This window comes from Felis catus, chromosome E3 (genome assembly GCF_018350175.1).
Source record: "Felis catus isolate Fca126 chromosome E3, F.catus_Fca126_mat1.0, whole genome shotgun sequence".
Lineage (NCBI taxonomy): Eukaryota > Metazoa > Chordata > Mammalia > Carnivora > Felidae > Felis > Felis catus.
The window spans coordinates 4,525,854-4,547,799 of NC_058383.1; the positions used below are offsets into that span (position 1 = coordinate 4,525,854).

Below are 21,946 nucleotides of genomic sequence, written 5' to 3' on the forward strand. Positions count from 1 at the left end.
CGGGCACAATCACATTCAGTCTTTTAATTCAATTTTGGCATAAAAAGGGTCAAGCCTAAAGCCAAGCTACTGGTATGTTAGCTTATCTCCTCAAGCAGCATGTGCACCCAAATATTAACAGCCAGGTTTCCATGGAGATCTTCGTAATAATACACTTTGGGAATCCAAAGAAATAATCTGACAGTATTATCAACTTTTTCTTATACAAGGTTGGAAAAATCTGTTGATAAAATCCTCACTGCAAATTTTTAAAAAGTGAAATCACGGTCTCCCCCTCATCTCTACTCCTCCCAGGGAATAAACATTGTTTTATTTAACGGATCGGTCTGAAAAAACTTTCACTCAAACACGGTAAAATTTCATTTAATATTTAAAATATCAAAATTTACTCACCTTAGACATAAACCTTAAAAATCATTTATGCAAACACAGTTGAGTGTTTTATTTTTTTAAATTTTTATTAGGAAAAATTTTTTTTTTACATTTTATTTATTTTTGAGAAACAGAGTGAGACAAAGCGTGAGTGGGGGAGGGGCAGAGAGAGAAGGAGACAGAATCTGAAGCAGCCTCCAGGCTCTGAGCAAGCAGTCAGCACAGAGCCTGATGCGGGGCTTGAACCCACAAACTGTGAGATCACGACCTGAACCGAAGTCGGACGCTCAACCGACTGAGCCACCCAGGCGCCCCACAGTTGAGTGTTTTAAACACCATTTAGTATCCATGACGGTAAACAACAGAACTTTCCTAATTTCCTTTTAAATACAACTATCCGGATTACTATATGTTCAAAGTTTCTAACTTTTTTTTTTGTCTGAAGATAGAGCGTGTCCAATTTGAATCACTGAATAACACAAACTGTTAATTTTTTCCTGCCTGACCCAGGGGAATGTTAAAGCTTAAAAGAAGCAACGAAGAGAAAATGCATTCAGTGTCCTAGAGAAAAGGTTAGGGGGGAGAAAAAACAAAACGAGAAAAGAGGCATCATCATTACAAACACTGAAATTTTTCCATTAAAGCTCTAATATCTTTCTCAAGGTTAACGCCTCATTTATTTTTATGGCACCCAACAATTTGAACAGCAATCTGAGGTCAATTATCTCACATGATTCATCCCTGTGACAGAGCTGTGGGGACAGCAGTTTAAAGCAGGTAAGTCTGTAAAATCTAAGCTTCGACCTCCGAGGTCCAAGTCTCTGCTCTACCATATGCCAGCCATATGAGGCTGTTATCGAACTTCAGCAAGCATCCACTTCTTCAACATTAAAAAAGGTTAGTGCAGAAGGCTCAAACCCGCAGCCTGCAGGGGGGACAACCAACCAGAGCTGGCCTAATACATGCTGCAGAATTCTAGATTTTCCTGAATGTTCTCAATCATTATATGCCTTTGGTCATTTCCAGTCATTAAATGGCTGTTTTTGACAATTTTGTCTCATTTTATCACTGGTTTTGGGGAGAGAATTTGCCAAGCTCCTCGGCCACTCCAAAAACCCCACCCTGAGGAGGTCCGTTGTGAAGAGACGTTGAGGCAGAGTACTAGACACCAGGCACGGGGTCAAGAGAGGAAAGAGGTGCCCGTGAAATAGAATAACGAACGAGGCCCTGGATGCTTTCTGTTGCTTAGCTCCCAGAATGCTGGCAGCCAGTCTTAGATTCCATATGCAGGAAACTGTAGACTCCTCTCTGGAAGAACTGGTCCAAGAAAAAAAAAACACTTAGAGACCACCTTGGAAGACCCAATGAAAAAGCTGGCTTGAAGCTTCTCACCTCATAGCGAGGTCCAATGGTTGGCAAAATACTCCCCCAGCACACCATGTATAAACACGTTAGCTTTGAAAAAAAATAGTTTAAAAAACTAAAGTGTAACAAAGTCTACGAATCAAAAATATAACTTCATGAATACAAAAGGCCCACAACTGGATGACCATCACCAAGGTCAGTAAATACAACATTTCGAGTACATTAAAAGCTTCCTGACTCCACAGACTAGTTGTGTCTGTTTCTGAGTATGCATTCATTTCTGGCTTTCTTGCAAATACTGGTTCCACGTATCCATGTGGTGGCATGTGCAGCAGCTCTCTCTGCTATCCGCAGTCCACCACGTGACAACATTACAAGTTATTTATTCTTCTGTCAATGGACTTTTGGGTTGGTGCCAGTCTTGGCAATTTTGGATACTGAACATTCTTACACACGTCTCTTGGTGTGCTCATTTCAGTTGGGTATGTTCTAGGAGAAGAGCTGAATTATATGGGAAGCATATGTTCAATTTTAGTGGACGATGCCAAATAATTTTCCAAATTATGCCAATTTATATTCCCACCAGCAGTGTGGGATGGTACCCGCTACTTCCTGTCCTCACTGGAGCATAGCCATGCTCATTCATTTATATATGATCTACAGCTGCCTTCACTTTTTTTAAAATAATTTTTTAGAATGCTTTTTATTTTTGAGAGAGAAAAATAAAAACAGAGAGAGAGAGAGAGAGCACACGTAGGTGAGGGGCAGCGAGAGGGGGACAGAGGATCCAAAGCAGGCACTGCGCTGACAGCAGAGAGCCCAATGCCCAATGCGGGGCTCGAACTCACGAACCATGTGATTGAGACCTGAGCTGAAGTCAGACACCTAGCTGACTGAGCCACCCAGGTGCCCCTGCCTTCAATTTAACATATAGCTGAGTAGCTGCAACAGAGACCACATGACTTATAAGACAAAAATAGTGACTCGCTGGCTCTTAAAAGTTTGCTGAGCTCTGGTTTAGATTGTTCAGTTAGATGAATCTCATGAGCTTCAAGATTGTATTTTCATTACCATGCAATTAAAAATATTTTCTAATTTCCATTGTGACTTTTTCTTTGAACCATAAATTGTTCTGAAGTGTATTCTTGTTTTCCACGTACAGGGATTTTCTAATTATATTTCTGTAATTGATTTACAACTTAATTCCAGCATGGTTAGAGAACAAAATCTATATGATTTCAATCCTCTGACTCTGTTTGGTGGCTCAAAATATGGTCAATTTCGGTAAATACATTGGGTGCAGTACCATCTATCTATTATGTCAAATTTGTTGATTATGTTCTTCCATGTTCTATGTTCATACAAATGTTTGCGTATGCTTGCATCAGTTGGTGAAAAATACATTTAAAATCTCCCACTCTGATTGTGGATTTATCCATTTCTTCTTTTAGTTCTGTCAATTTTTGCTTTTGACATCCTGTTACTGAGTGTATAGAGGTTAGAAATGTTTTCTTTCCAGTGCAATAACCCTTTTATCATCATGAACTCTATCTTAATATTAATACTTTGGGCTAAAATGTCTATTTTACCTGATAACACATAGACATACCAGCTCTTTTTTTGTGCTACGATTTGCATAACCCATCTTTTTTCATTCTTGTACTTTTAACCTTTATTTTACCTTCATTTTTAAGCCCATTTTCACTGCATATAGAATTCTAGGTACATACTACTCAGCAACTAAAAAGGATTTAATTACTGATACGTGCAACGTGGATGAATCTCAAACCACTCTGCTGGGCAGAAAAATTCAGGCATAAAGAGTACACACTGTCCGGTTCCATTTATATGAAGCAGATCAGCGGTCTCCTTAGGCCAGGAGTGGGGTGAGGACTGACCACAGATGGGGCAGAAACGAACCTTTGTGGTAGGACAGAAATGGGTGGTCTATGGGTACCTTCATTTTTCAAAGCTCACTGAACTATACAATTAAAATGTGTGCATTTATTTAAGTAAATTATACTTCAATAAAGATGATTTAAAAATTAAAAAAGAAAACCTTACAGGGGTTGGCACAATAAAAATTATGGTGAAAACACCACAGCTAATAAAAACAAAACAACTCTGCACGCCTAAAAAAATATCCTCATGCTGGGTGCAAAATACATAAACCTTGTCTCACAGAAAAAAATGCTTCCAAAGTCAGTAATTTCCTCAAAGGAATTAGATGTTCTGAAATTCTGTTCAAGTATATTTAAAACCCAGTTAAAACACTACTACAACATTAATTTGATATACATGTGGAAAAATTATAGAAATGATCACATATACAAATTATAGCTAAGATTTAAAGCTTTCTCAATCACAGTGAATTATGGTTACACTCACTACCAAATTAGAATAAACTATTAATAATAAAATTCTCAAAAAATTAGTACTTCTTTTGCATTCATAATGTGCCTAGTTTAAGCATGTTAATTTATTTTTCTCAATATATTTGCTTAATAAAATCTGTTCAACTTCAAATGTTGTCTGAAAGCCAAATGTATATAATTTACACTCTACTGGGAAAAAAATAATCTTCATAAGCACAAAACATTAATAGGAAAAAAACAGCAACAAAAAATGGTATAATTTCTTCCATGGAATCTATACTTGTAAAATATACTTTTTCCCTACTCATCAGCATGAATTTTTTCCTTTCAGCCGAAGTGTAAATGTGAAGTAGGATTTGACAGAAAATTGCATATAGGAATGTTACATAAATACAGGCTCCTTTCCCTTTAAGAATCAATGAACTTGCCCAAATTTTAAATACTGTAAAATGAATACATGTTCTAAAATTCCCTGTAAGGGGGTGCCTGGGTAGCTCAATTGGTTAAGCGCCCAATTCTTGATCTCAGCTCATGTCACAATCTCACAGTTTGTGGGTTTGAGCCCTGTGCTGATAGCGTAGAGGGATTCTCATTCTCTCTCTCTCTCTCTCCCTCCCCCTCCCTCCCTCCCTCCCTCCCTCCCTCTCTCTCTCTCTCTCTCTCTCTCCCCCCTCCCTCCCTCCCTCCCTCCCCATCCTTTCCCTGGTGTCTCTTTCTCTCTCTCAAAAATAAACATTTAAAAATAAAATAAAATAAAATTCCCTGTAAGGCAACCAGAATCTCCTGGCAAAAAATTAAATTAAGCACCATATGAGGGGGCAAAAACGCTCCAGCATCACTTTCAGTACCTCTAGAGCATACAGGCCTGGAGGAGCCCTCCTTTGAAGACCCCATTTCTTCAAAAACAGAACTGCCACTGTTCCTATATTCCCACTTCACTTCCTAAGATCCAATGACTGCACATTCACAGCTCTTTTTGACTTGCTCATTAATAGCTTATGAATCCAGTTGTGAGGAAACATTTTTAAACTTCATTCATGCCAGCAGGTATTACCATTTGACACAAAGTTTTAGACCGATGAGTCCATTACATCAGATGTTCTGATGTCTAAAAATGAAATGTCTCTGGGATCTACGAGGTGCAAAATAGGTTCATTCCAAAGACTATGTAACTGTAACATAAAAGGAGAAAGCAATGATGAAAGGAAGAAAGTGAGAACACTTACCTTGTCCCCGGTGGCAGTGAAAGTTGTTCAAGTGAATTACCTCTTCATTGTTGTTTCCCTCTGCCATTTTCAAACGCAGACATGTACATACGTGCTTGCTAATATCTGAACATGGTGACTATTCAAAAGGGTCTGAAAAAGAAAAAAAAGAATACTAAGAATGAGGGATTATCGAAACTCTTCCCACATATTTGGTCAAGGTAGCATTCTAAGCTTATGGTGAAAACACCACTAAAGAAAATAATAAAAGAATGCATAACAAAAAAGCTAATGGTGGGGGAAAAGAATAATTAAAAAATAACTAATTATTGCATAAGAACATATAAAATAGGAATAAAGAATTAAAGAACAGATGGAACAAATAAAGAATAAAAAAATACACTTAAAAACTCCATTATAGCAACCTATAGAATGAGAGGAAATATTTCCAACTCATAATATCTGGTAAGGGGTTCAAATACAAAAATATACAAAGAACTCCCGCAACTCAATAGCCAAAACCAAGTAATCCAATTTTAAAATGGGCAAAGGACCTAAATAGACATTTTTCCAGTAAGATATTCAAATGGCCAACAGGTACATGAAAAGGTGCTCAGTATCACTAATCACCAGGGAAATGCAAATCAAAACCACAAGCTATCATCCGAACCCTGTTAGAATGGCTATCATCATGGCCTGAGGTGAAACCAAGAGTCAGACACTTAACCGACTGTGCCATCCTGGTGCCCCCACCAGAGAAATTAAGAATGAAAGGCAAGTCAACAGGAGAAAAAATCTGCAATACACATAACAAAGGGCTCCTATTCAACAAATATGAAGAATGCTTACATGCTGATTGAAAAACAAACCAGACAACTTAAAGGAAAAATGAGCTAAAAGATTTGAACTCCCAATGTTGAGTACCTTGAGGAAACCCAAAAGGCCAGTAAACAAATGAAAAGGTGCCCAACATTATGAGACATCAGAGTAATGTAAACTGAAACCACAAAGGAATTCTGACAAGATGGCAGCACCACAGCTTTTGAACTAAGCTTTTATTTTCATCTAAAAACAAAAAATTCCAGGGCGCCTGAGTGGCTCAGTCGGTTGAACGTCCAACTTCAGCTCAGGTCATCATCTCATGGTTCATGAGTTAAAGCCCCACATTGGGCTCGCTGCTGTCAGAGTGAAGCCTGCTTCAGGTCCTCTGTCCCCCCCACCCTCCACCCCACCCCACCAGCGCGCTCTCTCTCAAAAATAAACATTAAAAAAAGAATTACAAAAATTCCAAGTTAGAAAAAAAAAAAAGCTAAGAATAACTTAAACCCCAAAATATGAGCCCGTGAGGACTCATATCACCAAGAGCCACATGATCTTTGAAGTACCATTTGTGCCTCAGAAAACACACGGAATCATTCAGACGTGAGGATAAGCCCCAGACAACCAACAGGTTATCTACTGAAAAGCACACAGGCTAATCTGAGAAAGCTGTGAACACCAGGAAGGGGTTTGCTCAGCTCAAAAGTGGGTGAATGCAAGGGATGCATGTTAAGGTCTGGGAGGAGTGAAGCAGCCTAGGACCCAGAAAGTTTCAAACCTGATCTAGCAGGGCTCCCTTACAAGATGAAAAGCTGGGAAGAGTGACACTGAGTAAAAAGAGACAACAGAAAGAAAGGAGAGAAGGCAGGTCTACATGAGAACAGAGGACAAAGCCAGGAAATCTCAAAAAGCAAGGTATCGTATTTTGAACACTGCATGAAAAAGGAGTTCGGTGAAGCTAGAAAAGCTATCCCAAACTACTCTCCTGGAAGTCCAAGAAAACCAATTTCATTACAAATGAGCAAAGAAGAGAGCTGATGTCAAAGCTCATATAAAGTTCTAAGAAAAACAAGAAGCAAAACAACATCCCTATAATTAATGAATACACGCCCGGAAGAGGAGACAACCTAAAGGACACTTAAAAAGTACACAAGCCATAAAACAACATAAATCAGAACTAAAAATACTCAAATGGAATGACAGCTCTCAGGAAAGAATTAGAAATAAAAGGAAAAAAAGCTTTAGGAGTGAAGACAAAATTAGAAGGAACACAAGTGTGAATGAACACAACACATACTGCTTAGAAGAACTAAAAGGTGAAAGGAGGAAAGTTTTAAATAGAAAAATAAAGAGACAAAGGAACAAATAATCAAGGCCAAGACTGTCTAACAGAACAAACAGCAGCTCTTGAATAACTCAAAAGGGAAGAGAATACTAAAAACTGAAATGTAAAAAAAAATTTTCCAAACGTGAAAATGTCGAGGGGCGCCCGGGTGGCTCAGTCAGATGAACATCCAACTCAGGTCATGATCTCACAGTTCATGTTATCGAGCCCTGTGTCAGGCTCTGCCCTTACTGTATGAAGCCTGTTTGGGATGCTCTCTGTGGCCCTCCCCTGCTTGTTTACATTCTCTCTTTCTCGCTCTCAAAATAATTAAATAAACTTTAATTATTTAATTATTTAATTAATAAATTAAATAAATAAAAAAAAAGTTAAAAGACCACATTTTGAAACAACCCCGTATATACCTAAAACAAAAAATCCCTCACCCAAAATGACAACCATCAAGACACATTCTAGTGAAATTACAGGACTTTAAAGAAAAGAGGTCCCTTTAGGACCTGAGCTTGAGACATATAAAAGAATGAAAATTAGATTAATAATAGACGTTGACAGTGATGCTTTATGCCATTAGCAAATGGAGTCAAATTCTTTTTTTAAAAAATGGGAGCCAGAGAACACCTGGGTGGCTCAGTCGGTTGAGCATCCAACTCTTGATTTCAGCTCAGGTCATGATCCCAGAGTTGTGGGAGTGAGCCCTGCGTCGGGTTCCACACTAAGTGTGGAGCCTGCTTGGAATTCTCTCTCCCACTCTGCTCCTTCCCCTCTCAGTCTCTCTCAAAAAAAAAATTTTTTTTTAAATGGGAGCCAGATATTTCGTATCCAGCAAAAATAATTTCAAAGAAAAGGGGCACAAATTTATCAACATATAAGAACCTATGGAATACTGATTGCTTCTACAGGTCCTTCCTGAGGAATTGACAGAAAAATAAACTTCAGGCAACCAAAATGACTAAAGACACCACCACGAAGACTGGTAGTGAACATTAAATGTGTAATTACTTGTAGCACAAAGATTAAATGCTAACTAAAATCTAACAATACAATACAATTATAAAAACTATGGGGAGGGGAAGCATATGCAAAATTTTAAAGGAATGTAATCATATTGGTTGTGATGTTCTGAGACTTTCATTCTGATAGCTGTGTGCATATAAGATAAAAAAACTAGGAGTTATGGAATATTCTAGTTCTATTAATCCCTATGTCCTTGAGAATCAAGATTCTCCATGTGGAAAAAAGAAATTTTACTTATAGAAAAGTAAAACCCTAATAGTCTTAAGTTATAAATACTAGTGTGAACGAAAATATTTTAGTTCTGTACAAAAAAAAAAAAAAAAAAAGGCCTGAAAACAACAATTTACTTGTAGCAATCAGCATCTGTAGTGCCTAGATCACGGTCTTGATTTAAAAGTTTATTTATTTGTGGGGGGGGGGGGGAGGGGGAGGGAGAGAAAGACAGTGAGAGAGAGGGAGAATCCCAAGCAGACTCCACACCATCAGCGCACAGCCCGATGTGGGGCTCAAATTCACAAACCGTGAGATCATGACCTGAGCTGAAACCAAGAGTCAGATGCTTAATCAACTAAGCCACCCAGGCGCCCCTAAGTTATGGTCTTGAAATACTATTTCCCACCAAAAGAAACCAGGGATTTTTGGGAGAAATTACTAATTCCATATCTGAAGCAAGAAATGTACAAAATGAGCCTACAACATCTTGTCCCATCACATATCACGGAAACTATCAAAAACTACCTATCAAAGACTGGGTCCTGTCAGAATGACTCAAAGAAAAAAAAGTTCTGAAGAGGTGCCCATTGGCCAAACATAGAACATTCTGAGCACCAATAAACATAATAATATGACATGACTCTCTGAAGAAAATATATACAAGTGTTCGTAATTATTAAAAAAATTTTTTTTTAATGTTTATTTTTGAGAGAGAGAGAGAGAATGCAAGTGGGTTGGGGCAGAGAGAGAGGGAGACACAGAATCAGAAGCAGGCTCCAGGCTCTGAGCTATCAGCACAGAGCCCGACATGGGGCTCAAACCCACGAGCCATGAGATCATGACCTGAGCCGAAGTCGGATACTCAACTGACCGAGCCACCCAGGTGCCCCAATAATTTTTTTTTTAACAGGTCATTTTCAAAGTATGATATCAACCGACACATTATCTTTAAAATTGGTAAAATCAAGGCACAGATTCAGGTATTTTCTTGTCTTTCCTATATAAACTATAAATCACTGGATAACCAAATAGAGGGTAAGAAAATGGTTTCTTTATAAAAGTATTCCAATATCAATTAAAAAATTCAATTAAGATATGATCATTTTGTAATCCTTAATGAATTACTGGATCTTGACTTTGCAAATCACTGGCTGCTAACATCACAGAGACAAGACAAAAGTGCATTCTGAGAAAAGAACACACTAGCTACAGCCTTGTGAAAGAGATTGAACCAGAGTTTGGTGAAGGATCTGGACTCAGCCACATTTTTAGAATAGAAGCTCGAGGAAAAAAATGAAATTTTGAATTGCACCCTAAGTATGCAATCCAGACCATGTATTCTCAATGGGAGTGCTTTTGCAAGAGTGTGAAAAGACCTTAAGGTGTTACAATGGCTTGTGACTCTTCAAAATTCAGTTTCACCCAGCAAAATCTTATTCCTTAGTAATTAATGGGGAGGGTTAGGGGGAAAAATTGTCTAAAAAGGCTCTCTCTATAGGGGAATGATAATTTCTTAGAAGTATGATGAACACATATTTAGGCTCTGTGAAACTACGGGTCAAACAGTTCAGGTTCAACAACAATTAAGTTATAAGGAAAAAAGAAAAGGAATGGAAGAAGAACCTTAGATTTAAAACATACATCAAATCTTTATTTTTTTTAATCTTTTTTTTTAAGTTTATTTATTTTTGAGAGAGAGAGAGAGAGAGAGAGAGAGAGAGAGAGAGAGAGAGTATGTGTGTGTGTGTGTGTGTGTGTGTGTGTGTGTGAGCATGAGCTAGGGAGGGGTAGAGGGAGAGGCAGACACAGAATCAGAAGCAGGCTCCAGGCTGTCAGGACAGAGCCTGATGCGGGGCTTGAACTCACAAGCCGTGAGACCATGACCTGGGCTGAAGTCGGACACTTAACCGACTGAGCCACCCAGGCGTCCCATATGCATCAAATTTTTAAAATGAGTTTATAATACCTAGGGATGTACTCTTGGATGATAAAACCATAGAGAAATACAAGAAAATGACTATAAAAGTCAGACTAATAATTTTAGGGGGAAGGAATGAGTTATGATCAGGACAGGATATGTGGGAGGATGCTGACGGTGGTCTACTTTTTAAACTGGGTGGTGAGTACAAGCATCTTATAATTCATTACGCCATACATTTGTTTTACGTGGTTCTAAATATGGTGTTTTAGGGGCACCTGGGTGGCTCAGTCGGTTGAGCATCCGACTTCGGCTGTCATGATCTCACAGCTCATGAGTTTAAGCCCCGTGTTGGGCTCTGTGCTGACAGCTCGGAGCCTGGAGCCTGCTTAGGATTCTGTGTCTCCCTCTCTCTCTGCCCCCTAACCCACTCACATCCTGTTTCTGTCTCTCTCAAAAATAAACATAAAAAAAATTCATTTAAATATGGGTGTTTCATTTTGAAGGGTAAGAAAACCCTCACAAAATAGTATATACCCACAGAATTGCTAAGGGGCACCTGGGTGGCTCAGTTGGTTAAATGTCTGACTTCAGCTCAGGTCATGATCTCATGGTTCGAGAGTTTGAGCCCCGCACTGGGCTCTGCATTGACAGTGAGGAGCCTGCTTAGGATTCTCTCACCCTCTCTCTCTGCCCCTCCCCTGCTCACTCACTCAAAATAAATAAAAAATAAACTTAAAGAAAAAAAATATGATAAAGTTTGATGTTTTATCATAAATTGTAGTGGAAGATGATATGCTCTGACCCAACAGCCCACCACTAGCAATCCAGATTATAGAACTTTAGCTTATATGCACCAGGTCTATGTATAAGAATGTTCACAGCAGTATTTTTTTCTTTTTTTTTTTAACGTTTATTTATTTTTGAGACAGAGAGAGACAGAGCATGAACGGGGGAAGGTCAGAGAGAGGGAGACACAGAATCTGAAACAGGCTCCAGGCTCTGAGCTGTCAGCACAGAGCCCAACACGGGGCTCGAACTCATGGACCACGAAATCATGACCTGAGTCGAAGTCAGCTGCTTAACCGACTGAGCCACCCAGGCACCCCGGCAGTATTTTTCTAAGAGCCAAAAACTAAAAACGACTCACATCAACGAAGGAATGGACAGATATCCAGTGCTATGTTCACACAATTAAAAACAATACAAAAAAAAAAAAACCCAAACCATTGTGAAGTCACACACACGACATGGATGGACCCCAAGACATAAAGGTTGAGTGAAGGAATCCAGACATAAGAAAGTATGTATTGAATGACTTCATTTAGATAAAGTTTAGTTTAGGCACAGGCCCAAGCTCAGTCTGGGGTGAAACTTCTTTGTGTGTACTGTATTTCACAATAGAAAAGTTAGGCAAACAAAAGCCATTATAAGAAAAAAAAAAAAAAAAAAAGAAGTGGTTGCCTCTGTGAAACAGTAGTTGGGGCGTCATGAGGGGAGAACTACTTTTAAATCTTCCTGCACTTTGATTTTTGAGCCATTTTCTTGCTTTAATTTGATGAAAATTAGGAAAATGAAAATAATTAAGAACGAAAGGAGGACAATTCTAACTGCCATGGGGCCCTTTTAGTCCCAAGATCCCATCTATAACCCACCCACTCAATGTTTTTCCTTCTAAGAAAATCTCAATTTTCTTTGCCTTCCTGGGAGAAACCACGTGCTTTAGAGAAAGTAGGTCCCCAGACCCTGGCTTCTCATTAAATGATGTCTACAAAGACTTAAAAGTCAAATTAACATTAGAATTTTTCCAACTTAGAGAATACTAAGTTGTGTATCAAGACTTTTTAAGTCTTACAACAGAATTCTCTGGTTATCTATACCTGGACAAAGGTAACTCAATTTTTAAAAATTACAAATCTCACTTGAAATAATAATTAGGACATCATTTACAAAGAGCACAGGAGAAAGGTAAGAGCTCTGATGTCAAATTTGAACTGCATCTATTCAAGAACTTTACTTTTCTTCCAAATACAATTTTTTAAAAGTATTCTGAACACTTAATTCTACTAGTCAAGTTTCTTGTTTCACCACAAAATTCCTTCAATTTTACGACAGAAATCCAACAGAAATGTGATTCATTTTACATCTACCTAATTTAGTTAAAATGTCAAACTTGTGGTTGAACAGATTACTCGTGGTGCTTTAAGAGCAAGATTCTGCACAAATGAGTGGTACATAAAAAGACCCCAAGTTGCAGTGAGAAAAGGAGTCTGACGATAGAACTCCTCCTCCTGACTAGCTCCTCTACAAAGGTCATGTCCTCTCATTCAGGCTTCAGATTAAACTACCTAAGCATGAATGCTGGTTTCACCATCTAGTCAATCAGTGACTGCATAAATTGCTTAATTTCTTGGACCTAGTTCATTTGTGAAACGAGAATAGTGGTTTTAAGATGAACTGCATTAAATATATGAAGTGTTTAGCACGGTACCTGGCACACAGCAAGTGTCACATTATGACTGTTATTTCCTATAATGAAAATAGCTATTCTTACCTTGTAAGGCTGTGGTGGAAGATGAAATCAGAGGCCATTTGTAAATGGTAAATGCCAACAAAACAAGAATTTTTTTATCCCAAGTACACACATGTATAGTGTTTATTGATTAGTCAGTGATACATACAAACGTTGGGGGAGGGAAGGGCTTTATTTTCCTTTTCCAGGTTACTTTTTACTAGTTTTATTAGAACTATTCACAGTTAAACTTTTACTTCTTTCTATAAGAAACTTCATTTTTTCTGTGGAAGTAGGTTCTTGATCAAACAGCTGAAGAAAATGGTTAAATAAATGTGGAATCCAGAAATTGGAAATGCTACCTAAGAGAGTATTTTATCTTGCCTCTTCCTCGTATTGTAAAAATTTTCATATGTACGTTTATGACTATATAGTCAATAAGGCAGTTGATGCTTCCAACCCAGAACCAAAAATTAGCATATATTTCATCACTTCATTATTCCGTGGAGAATCTTAGGTAGTACTACTATACTGTAAAAACTTAACAAAATTAGATGACAATTCTGTTTTCTCTTCTGCCTCCTACAACTATTTTTCAAATCCCCTTCTTTTCCTTGGGTGGATGTACCAACATATGAAAAAGTCCACATCTGAATCATGTTCTCCACATGTCCTTGACTATCTTATTCATAGCTGTATTTCCTGCATCTCACACAGTGGCTGAATGAATGAGTGGCTCCAAAAACATCTTCCTCTGTCAAGAGTCCGGAGCTGTTCAACAGAGCCATACAGAACCAGAGTCTGATTAAGAGACCACAATCAGTTCATCAGGATTTTCTTCAACTATAAATAATCTTCTTCTCATTCTTCTATTCATGTTACATCTCCATTTTTCCTTCTACAGGTTCCTAATATAATACTGCATGGTCCTGGGGTTTTGTAGTGTTACCACTTTCCAGAGTAATCTCCATCAATGTGTCGGTCACTTCTGCAACACTGATTTTGGGGTAATAAAAGATGTTTCCCACTTAACGAGTTAATCTCTTTGGCCACTCCAGAGAAAGGTAGGCAAAGCCGAGCCAGGCATAATCTGGGAGAAGCTGACATGCCCATGTCATACCGCTGCACAGCACCTCTTCCCAGAATGGTTTCTCAAGTGTCTATAAGTGATTATTGCTCTTCACTCACATTCTAGCTTCTCATCTTAACCATTATCTGGATACCTATTTATTGGAAGTCTGTACTAACAGTTAATCAGCATTAAATCAACAAAACAAAAAGTTAGTGAGGTTATTACTAAGTATTAAGTTTCAGGCAGTTATACTTTTTTGCTTTCTTATACGTTCTGACTTTTCTAGACGATAAAGAGTTCAGCAAATATTTATTATGTTCTTGCCACATGGTATAAAAAAGTTGTTATGCATCACAGGAAAACCCAACATGGATCTTGCCTCAAAAAACTTGGGGGAGTCCGGACAGTGAGAGAAACTACGCACACAATTAAGTACACTACAAATTAGCACAAAGGAATGAAGTATTTGTGCGATAAAGACACTATCCCAGTTGGGAGAGGGCAGATAGGGAAGCTTAGCCAAGATAGCTGTATTTAAGCTAAACTGAATGCTGTGCTAGTTCCAAACTTTGCTTTTAAGATAACTTTTTTTTTTAACGTTTATTTGTTTTAAGAGAGAAAAAGGGAGAGCAAATGTGTGTGCTCGCAAGCAGGGGAGGGGCAGAGAGATGAAGAGAGAGAATCCCAAGCAGGCTCCCCGCTGTCGGCACAGAGCCCAGTGCAGGGCTGGATCTCAGGAACCACAAGACCATGACCTGGGCCAAAATTCAGAGCTGGACGCTTAACCAACTGACTCCCCCCCCCACCGCCCAGGTGCTCCTAAGAGAACAGCCACTTCCACCTAGGGCTCCTGGAGCCCAGAAACACCATTAAGAATTCTGACTACCCTGCTGGAGAGATCACACGGAAAGCCCTAACTTCACGTGGAGAGAGAAAATGTGGCTGAGCCCAGCCTCCCAGTAGTCCCTGACAAGGCATGGGAGTGAAAAAGCATTTTGGAAGTAGAACCTCCAACCCTACCACCTCTACTAGCAACATGTGGATCAGAAAAAAACAGCCCAGGTTAGCCCTTCCCAATCTCCTGACTCACAAAATTGCCAACAAATAAAACTATATTAAGTTACTAGGTCTGGGGTGGTTTGTTATGTATCTATGGATAACTGAAGCGCGGCTCAAATTTTATTTTCTAACCAATGGAAAGCAATGCACAAAGTTGTACTTTAGGAAAATCAACTTCACTGCAATATGTAAGACTGTACAAATATCTGGTAGCAGGAAACCCAGAAAACAAGAGGCAGAGAAGTATGAACTAGAGGGAACAGTAAGCAGGACGAGGAAAAAAATACGATACCAACCACAGTTAGATTCTAGAGGACTTTTGTATGTAAACAGCCATCGGGAAAGAGGAAGAAAGGAGTCAAAGTTGACCTAGATGTTGGGTGACTGGAGGATGGTGACACTATTAAAAACAAGGAAGGTAGTAAGTTCAGAATAAGAAAACACAATGTGCACAAATTTTAACATGTAGACAAAATGGCTCAGTCAGGTGAGCATCCGACATTTGACTTCAGCTGAGGTTATGATCCCAGCGTCATGGGACCAAGACTTGTGTTGGGCTGCAAGTGAGCATGGAACCCTCTTGAAATTGTCCGTGTCCCTCTCCCCTGCTTACTTGCGCTCTCCCTTAAAACAAAACAAAACAAACCAAACCAAACCCTCTTGTTAGTCTTTCTACAATAGGAAACGTTTTAAACCAAAAATTAAACTCAACGATCTTCCGTGGGTGCACTAAACAGTTTAACATATTAACCTTAAAATTTTCCTCAAATGTCAACTGAAAATTGGTTCAGAAATTAGATTAAGCAAGCACATCCTCATCCACAACAGGGAAAAAAAATCAATCTTTTCAATGATTTTTTTACAGTTCAATCCTCCATGAACTCATGAATACAGTGCCTCTGCTACCCCACAATGCCTCCAGGTTCTACCCTCTGATGTATTTTCCTATACCACTAAGGGTCTTTTTGTTTTCGTTTTTTTTTTAAATCACAAAATCTCATCATGGTAGAACCAAAATCTCATGGCCTGTGAAATGGTGTCTCACATGATCCTTGCTGACCTAGCTAACCTCACCTGACACCTCTCCCCCATTCACCATTCTGCAGGGACAATGGTTCAGTCCTTTGAACATGCCATGCTTCTTCCTCCTCTGATTGACTGATGACTTTTCACTGCCTCCCGGACCAAATTAACTCCATTCATCCTTCAGTTTCTCATTTTAAACGACTTCCTCAGATAAACCTTTCCTGACCATCCCCAATGACAACATATCTCACCCCTTCAAAGTGGCTGCCACAATAACCTACACTTACTTGGGAAGCTATGTTAAATCGCTATCTCCTCTGCTTACATCAGTTCCGAGATTGTAGGACCCTGCAGCTTATTCATTCCATAGCTACAGGACATAGCACGCTGCCTGGCACAAAGCAAATACTCCAGAAGACCTTTTTGAAAAAACATCATTTACAGACATAGCAGAATTATTAGAAATACGAACTATGGAACCAAACTGAGTTCGAGTCCCAGCTCTGACCCAGTCCTGTGACTCAAGAAGTTATTTTTCAGCACCTCATTTTCTTCCTTTTTAAACTAAGGACAATAACAGAACCCCCATCATTGAAGATTAAGAGAGTTTTAAAGAAAATGCTTAAAACGGTGTGGTGTCTAGCACATGGTTAGCATCATGTTTTGTCTCACTGACAATGAAGATAAAATAACATCGCCAGGCAGGAGAATTAGTCCTGAGGTCTGCAAATATCTCAACACAGTCTAGAATATAGTGAACGCTCGTTAAATAGTAGCTATCGGAGTTGGCAAACACAGGCTCACTCAACTACCTTATTTCATAAACTTGCAGTCTCCTTGACTCGTATCTCAACTTCCTTTATCAGATTCCTCCATAGGGGCCGGAAGGCTTCTTTCACTTGCTGCCGCCAGGCTCTATTTAAGAGTTAAGGTGATCCAAAATCTGGTCCCAGGCTCCCTAGCTGTTTCCTCCAGTTCACGCCACTCCCTGCCCCCAGCCCCAATAAATTACCTATAATAATAAACGGAACAAAGCAAGGTTGTTTCTTTGCGGTCTTCAGGCAAGCGTGCAAGACTGAGGTCGGTCCTAAAATCTTCCCTCTCCTCTCCCAGCTCCCAGCAGGGTACAAAAATCTTCTCTTTGCATTAGCAGAGCGCCTAGGACAAGCTGTACCCAGGAACTTATCACATTGTATTGGAGTTATTTACAAGGCCCCCTGGCTGGTTTATATCGGACCCTGCCGGCGCTCAGGGAGCTCTCGCACGAGACTGGAGCGGCCCGAAGTTTCGAGACGAGCGTTCCACACAGCATTCAGCCACATCCCACGCGGGAACAGCGGTCTCGTTCACTGCGCGGCGCTCCAGGTACATTTGACGGGTTCGCGTTCCCCGCGCTGCAGAGGGTTTTGACGCACTTGGATGTCCCCGCAAGGGCTGGGTGGGAGTCGCCGGCTTTCTCGAGAAGAGAGCCCTCCTGAACCGAGTCGGGAGGGTTTGGGACTGAGGCCCGGCGCCCCTAGGCCGGGGGCGCCGGAGTTCAAAGTCATAGGGCATCGCCGCCCGCGCGCTCCAGGCCGCGCTCGGCTCCACGGACGCCGCCTCCCGCGAGGTGCCGCCGGGGAAACTCGGTCTTTCGGCGCTTTCGCCTTCGCGCAGCAGGCCGGGGGCCGGCCCGCGAAACTTCCCGAAGTGGCGGGAGCGGGGGAGGGTCCGCCGGCCGCCTGCGCCTTTGTGGCTCCCGCCTCGCCGCCGGCCCCACTGCTCGCGTCCCTCGGCGGCGCCCCGCGCGTCCCCGGGCCCGCTCGCGTTGGGACGGCCGCCGGGCCAGGCCCGCGCCCCCGACTCCTCGGCCCCGCCGCCCCTCACGGCCGAGGCCCCCGCCCCCGCCCCCACCCCGGGGCTTAATGGAGGCGCCGGGCGGAGACGCCACTCGCCTCACACGGCCTGCCGAGGAGCTGGACGCGCCCCGCGGCCGACACTTACTCGCCACTCAGCTCGCCGGCTCGCCAAGCGGGCTCGGCGGCCTCTGTCGCCACGGCTTTTAGTCACCGGGAGCGGCCGCCGACAGCTTCGTCGCCGCCGCCTCCGAGCCTGCCGCTGCACTCCTTCCGGCCCCGCCGCGGCTTCACCCCGCGCCTGCGCACAGCGCCCCCTCCCGACTAATGACAGGAAGAACCATAGAGGCACGCCGGGTGCTAGGGAGGAGGGACCTGGGGAGTAAGACCATAGAGAGGGACGCCTTTCCGCTCACCACCCAGTGAGTCTTGACTCCCCCACGGGGTGGGAGGATGAAGGAAACTGAGGTACCCTTCCCTCCACCCTAGGAAGTGTCGCCATCTCCCTAGAGATGAATAGGTCGGGGGTGGGGTGGGGGGGGGTGGAGGTGGGCAGAAACAGGTGCCCGTGAAAATCCGCTGGATATGCATTTGTTTGCACCCCTTGTCTTTGGCAAGTCATTCATTCAATACGTATTTTCCGGAGAGGTTCCTGTCAGCCAGGCACTGTTCTAGGAATTGGGGATACAACGGTATGGAGGGTCCCTGTTCTCCTGAAGCTTATGTTTTAGCGGGTGGGTATATAGCTAGGGAACTCGCTAACTAGTAAACTAATGAACTAAAATACTGGTTCGGGCAGAAAGTGTTCAGGGAAAGAAAAAAAAAAACACGCATAGGAAAAATAAAGCAGCGAAACGGATAGAGCGTGATGTGATGAGGATACCGGTGTGGTCAGGGAGTCTTCCGAAGAGGGGACATTTCAGCAGAATACGGAATGACATACGGAGGTGAGAGCGACGGTGACCACCTGGAGGAAACACACTTCAAGCACAAGGGAGATGCCTGGCGTGTTAGAAAAACAGCGAGCCTGCAGTGCGGTGAGTGAGACGAGTGTGGTAGGGAATGGGGGTTGGCCAGGTGGTAGGGGGCCAAATCATAGGTCTTTTTTTTTAAATCTGTATTTATTTATTTTGGGGGGGAGGGGGAGGGACAAAGAGAGGAGAGAGAGAGAATCCCAAGCAGGCTGCACACTGTCAACACAGAACCCCACATGGAGCTCCATCCCACCAACTGTGAGATCATGACCTGAACCCAAATCAAGAGCTGGATGCTTAACCGAATGAGCTACTCAGGTGCCCTCATAGAAAGTCTTGATAAGAAATTTGATTAAAAAAAATTTTTTTTAAATTTTTTTTTCAACGTTTATTTATTTTTGGGACAGAGAGAGACAGAGCATGAACGGGGGAGGGGCAGAGAGAGAGGGAGACACAGAATCGGAAACAGGCTCCAGGCTCCGAGCCATCAGCCCAGAGCCTGACGCGGGGCTCGAACTCACGGAGTGCGAGATCGTGACCTGGCTGAAGTCGGACGCTTAGCCGACTGCGCCACCCAGGCACCCCAGAAAAAAAATTTTTTTTTAAATCTACTTCGAGAGAGACAGCGTGAGCAGGGGAGGGGTAAAGAGAGAACAAGAATCCCAAGCAGGCTCCTGCCTGCCAGCATGTAGCCTGATGCGGGGCTGGAACTCAGGAACTGTAAGATCATGATCTGAGCTGAAACCAAGAGTTGGACGCTTAACCGACTGAGCCACCCAGGCGCCCCAGAATCTGGATTTTCTTCCAACTGTGATGGGAAGCCACTAGAGAATTGGGAATAGAGGTGTGGGCTGATTTTTCCGAGAACGTTTTCCAAAGATGACCCTGGTGGCTATTTGAACAACAGACTCTAGAGAGCTAGAGTAGAAGCAGGAATGTGTTAGGAAGCGATTGCGGGAGTCAAAATAATTATTACGTGATGGTGACTTTAACTAAGATGGTCAGGAAGGAGGTGGGGAGAAATAATCACATTAGGGATTGATTTTTTTTTTTTTTTTTAGGTAGAACAGAGACATTTGCAGGTGGATTGGATGTGAGGTGAGAGAGAAAGGAATCAAGGGTAACCACAAGGTTTTTGGCATGTGCAACTGAGTAAATGGTGGTTCCACTCACAACTAGGGGGGGAAATTGGGAGGGACAGGTTTTGGTCGGCCTAGGAAGAAGTGAAAGTGTTTTGGACACATTAAATTGCCAGCTAGACCTTCAAATAGAGATGTCAATAGGCAGTTGGATATAGGAGTCTGAAGCTTCAGAAAGACAGGATAACTCAGGCTAGGGATTTACAATGGGGGGTCACTGAGATATGGATAATGTATAAAGCCTTGGGACTGGCTATACTCATACCTAGGGAATGAGTAGATAGAGGAGAGAGGACAGAGCTCAGGGTCACTTCAACGTGTGCCAGGTAGAGGAGGGTGCTGAGGAGGAAAGCCCAGTGAAGGGGAAGGAAGACCAGGAGCGTGTGATATCTCAGAGGCCATAGAGACAAAGTGTTCCAAGAAGGAGGAAAATTATCGGTGTTGACAGATGCTGCTCAGAGATGCAATACAATGGAGCTGAATCTCAGGGAAACCAGAAGGAGGGACATTGGCTGAGAGTGAGGCCGGGTACAAGATCTTGCAGTTTTGTAGAGGAGAGAGACAGGATGAGCTGAATGCTGTGGCCTTGCTGGCTCTGGAGTTCTGTGGTCAGAGATTTAAAGTGAAGCCAGGCAGCAAGGATATGGGGCTTTCTCCAGCCACCCACTTAGATGCAGGGGGAAGAAAGGAGCTGGAGACAGTGGGTCAATGAGAGGTATGCTTGACATTGAGATTTTGGAGATGATGCAGTTGTTGGTAATGATGAGCCAAGGGATCGCTGAAGCCCCACGACGAGGGTGCCTGAGGTAGAGAGGAGGCGTAGATCATCGAAGGGCAGGGATTAAGAAACGAAGGGCTGGGTGTAGATAGATTATATAAGAGGATATTAAATCGTCAAGAAAGATGTCAGAAACAGAGGTGGGGCGTGGAATAAGACAGTTCCTAAAATCTTCAATGAATGAGGAGGACTGACCAGCAGCCCAGCAGATAGTTGCCCAGGAAAGAGGGTGGTATGGTCCCACGGCACGTGCTTTGAAGATTCAGTTAATCGTCATTGTTGTTTTTGATTTGCTGGCCCTGCTCCATCTTCTCAAGATGTCACAGAGGAGCCCACACCTGCCCTGTCACTGAACCACAAAACAGCAGAGCAGGAAAGGGAACAGCCTTTAACAAACCTCAGACTTTTGAGCAGTATGGGAATATCACAATTTTTGCCTAAGTGACCTATTGCCTATAAGTAATATTTTGTTCTTTAGACAGATTCATTTTTCATCAAAATATATATTTTTAATTTTTTTATGTTTGTTTATTTTTTAGCGGCGCGCACACACACACACACACACACACACACACACACACACACACACTGTGTGGATGGGGGAGGGGCAGACAGAGAGGGAGACACAGAATCCGAAGCAGGCTCTGGGCTGTCAGCACAGAGCCTGATGCGTGGCTCAAACCCACAAACCGTGAGACATGACCTGAGCCAAAGTCAGACGCTCAACCACCTGAGCCACTCAGGTGCCCCAAAATATATTTATTTTAAAAGGGAAGCCTCATTTCCCTCTATAAATAGAAAACAAGTCTCACTCTCCATAAAGCAGAAAGTGACCATAAAAATAGGTTCCAGGAAATAAAACAATGTTATTGACTTCTTTTTTTTTCTTTTTTTTTTTAAGTTTTTTATTTAATGTTTATTTATT

General features: G+C 41.9%; 2 protein-coding genes across 9 annotated transcripts in view; one reads left to right on the forward strand and one right to left on the reverse strand.

Moving 5' to 3' along the window:
• RNF216 (ring finger protein 216) overlaps positions 1-18,436 on the reverse strand; it is a 146,381-nt gene extending 127,945 nt beyond the window's left edge. For 5 of the 6 annotated variants that reach the window (XM_045048239.1, XM_045048238.1, XM_045048237.1 and 2 more), the window contains exons 1-2: positions 18,279-18,436; positions 5,339-5,470 (exon numbers count right to left, since the gene is read on the reverse strand). In XM_045048239.1, coding sequence (XP_044904174.1) covers positions 5,339-5,405 — 67 coding nt within the window. In that variant the 5' untranslated portion in view covers positions 5,406-5,470; positions 18,279-18,436. Of the gene's footprint in view, positions 1-5,338; positions 5,471-17,307; positions 17,452-18,278 lie in introns of those variants that run through there. The other variant, XM_045048236.1, reaches the window with a different exon arrangement.
• The window catches only part of LOC105261300 (zinc finger protein 239-like), a 68,962-nt gene continuing 64,549 nt past the window's right edge, over positions 17,534-21,946 (forward strand). The window contains exons 1-2 of one of the 3 annotated variants that reach the window (XM_045048258.1): positions 18,688-19,167; positions 20,166-20,202. The gene's annotated coding sequence lies outside the window, so the exon portion shown is untranslated. Of the gene's footprint in view, positions 17,661-18,687; positions 19,168-20,165; positions 20,203-21,946 lie in introns of those variants that run through there. The other 2 variants (XM_045048263.1, XM_045048257.1) reach the window with 2 other exon arrangements.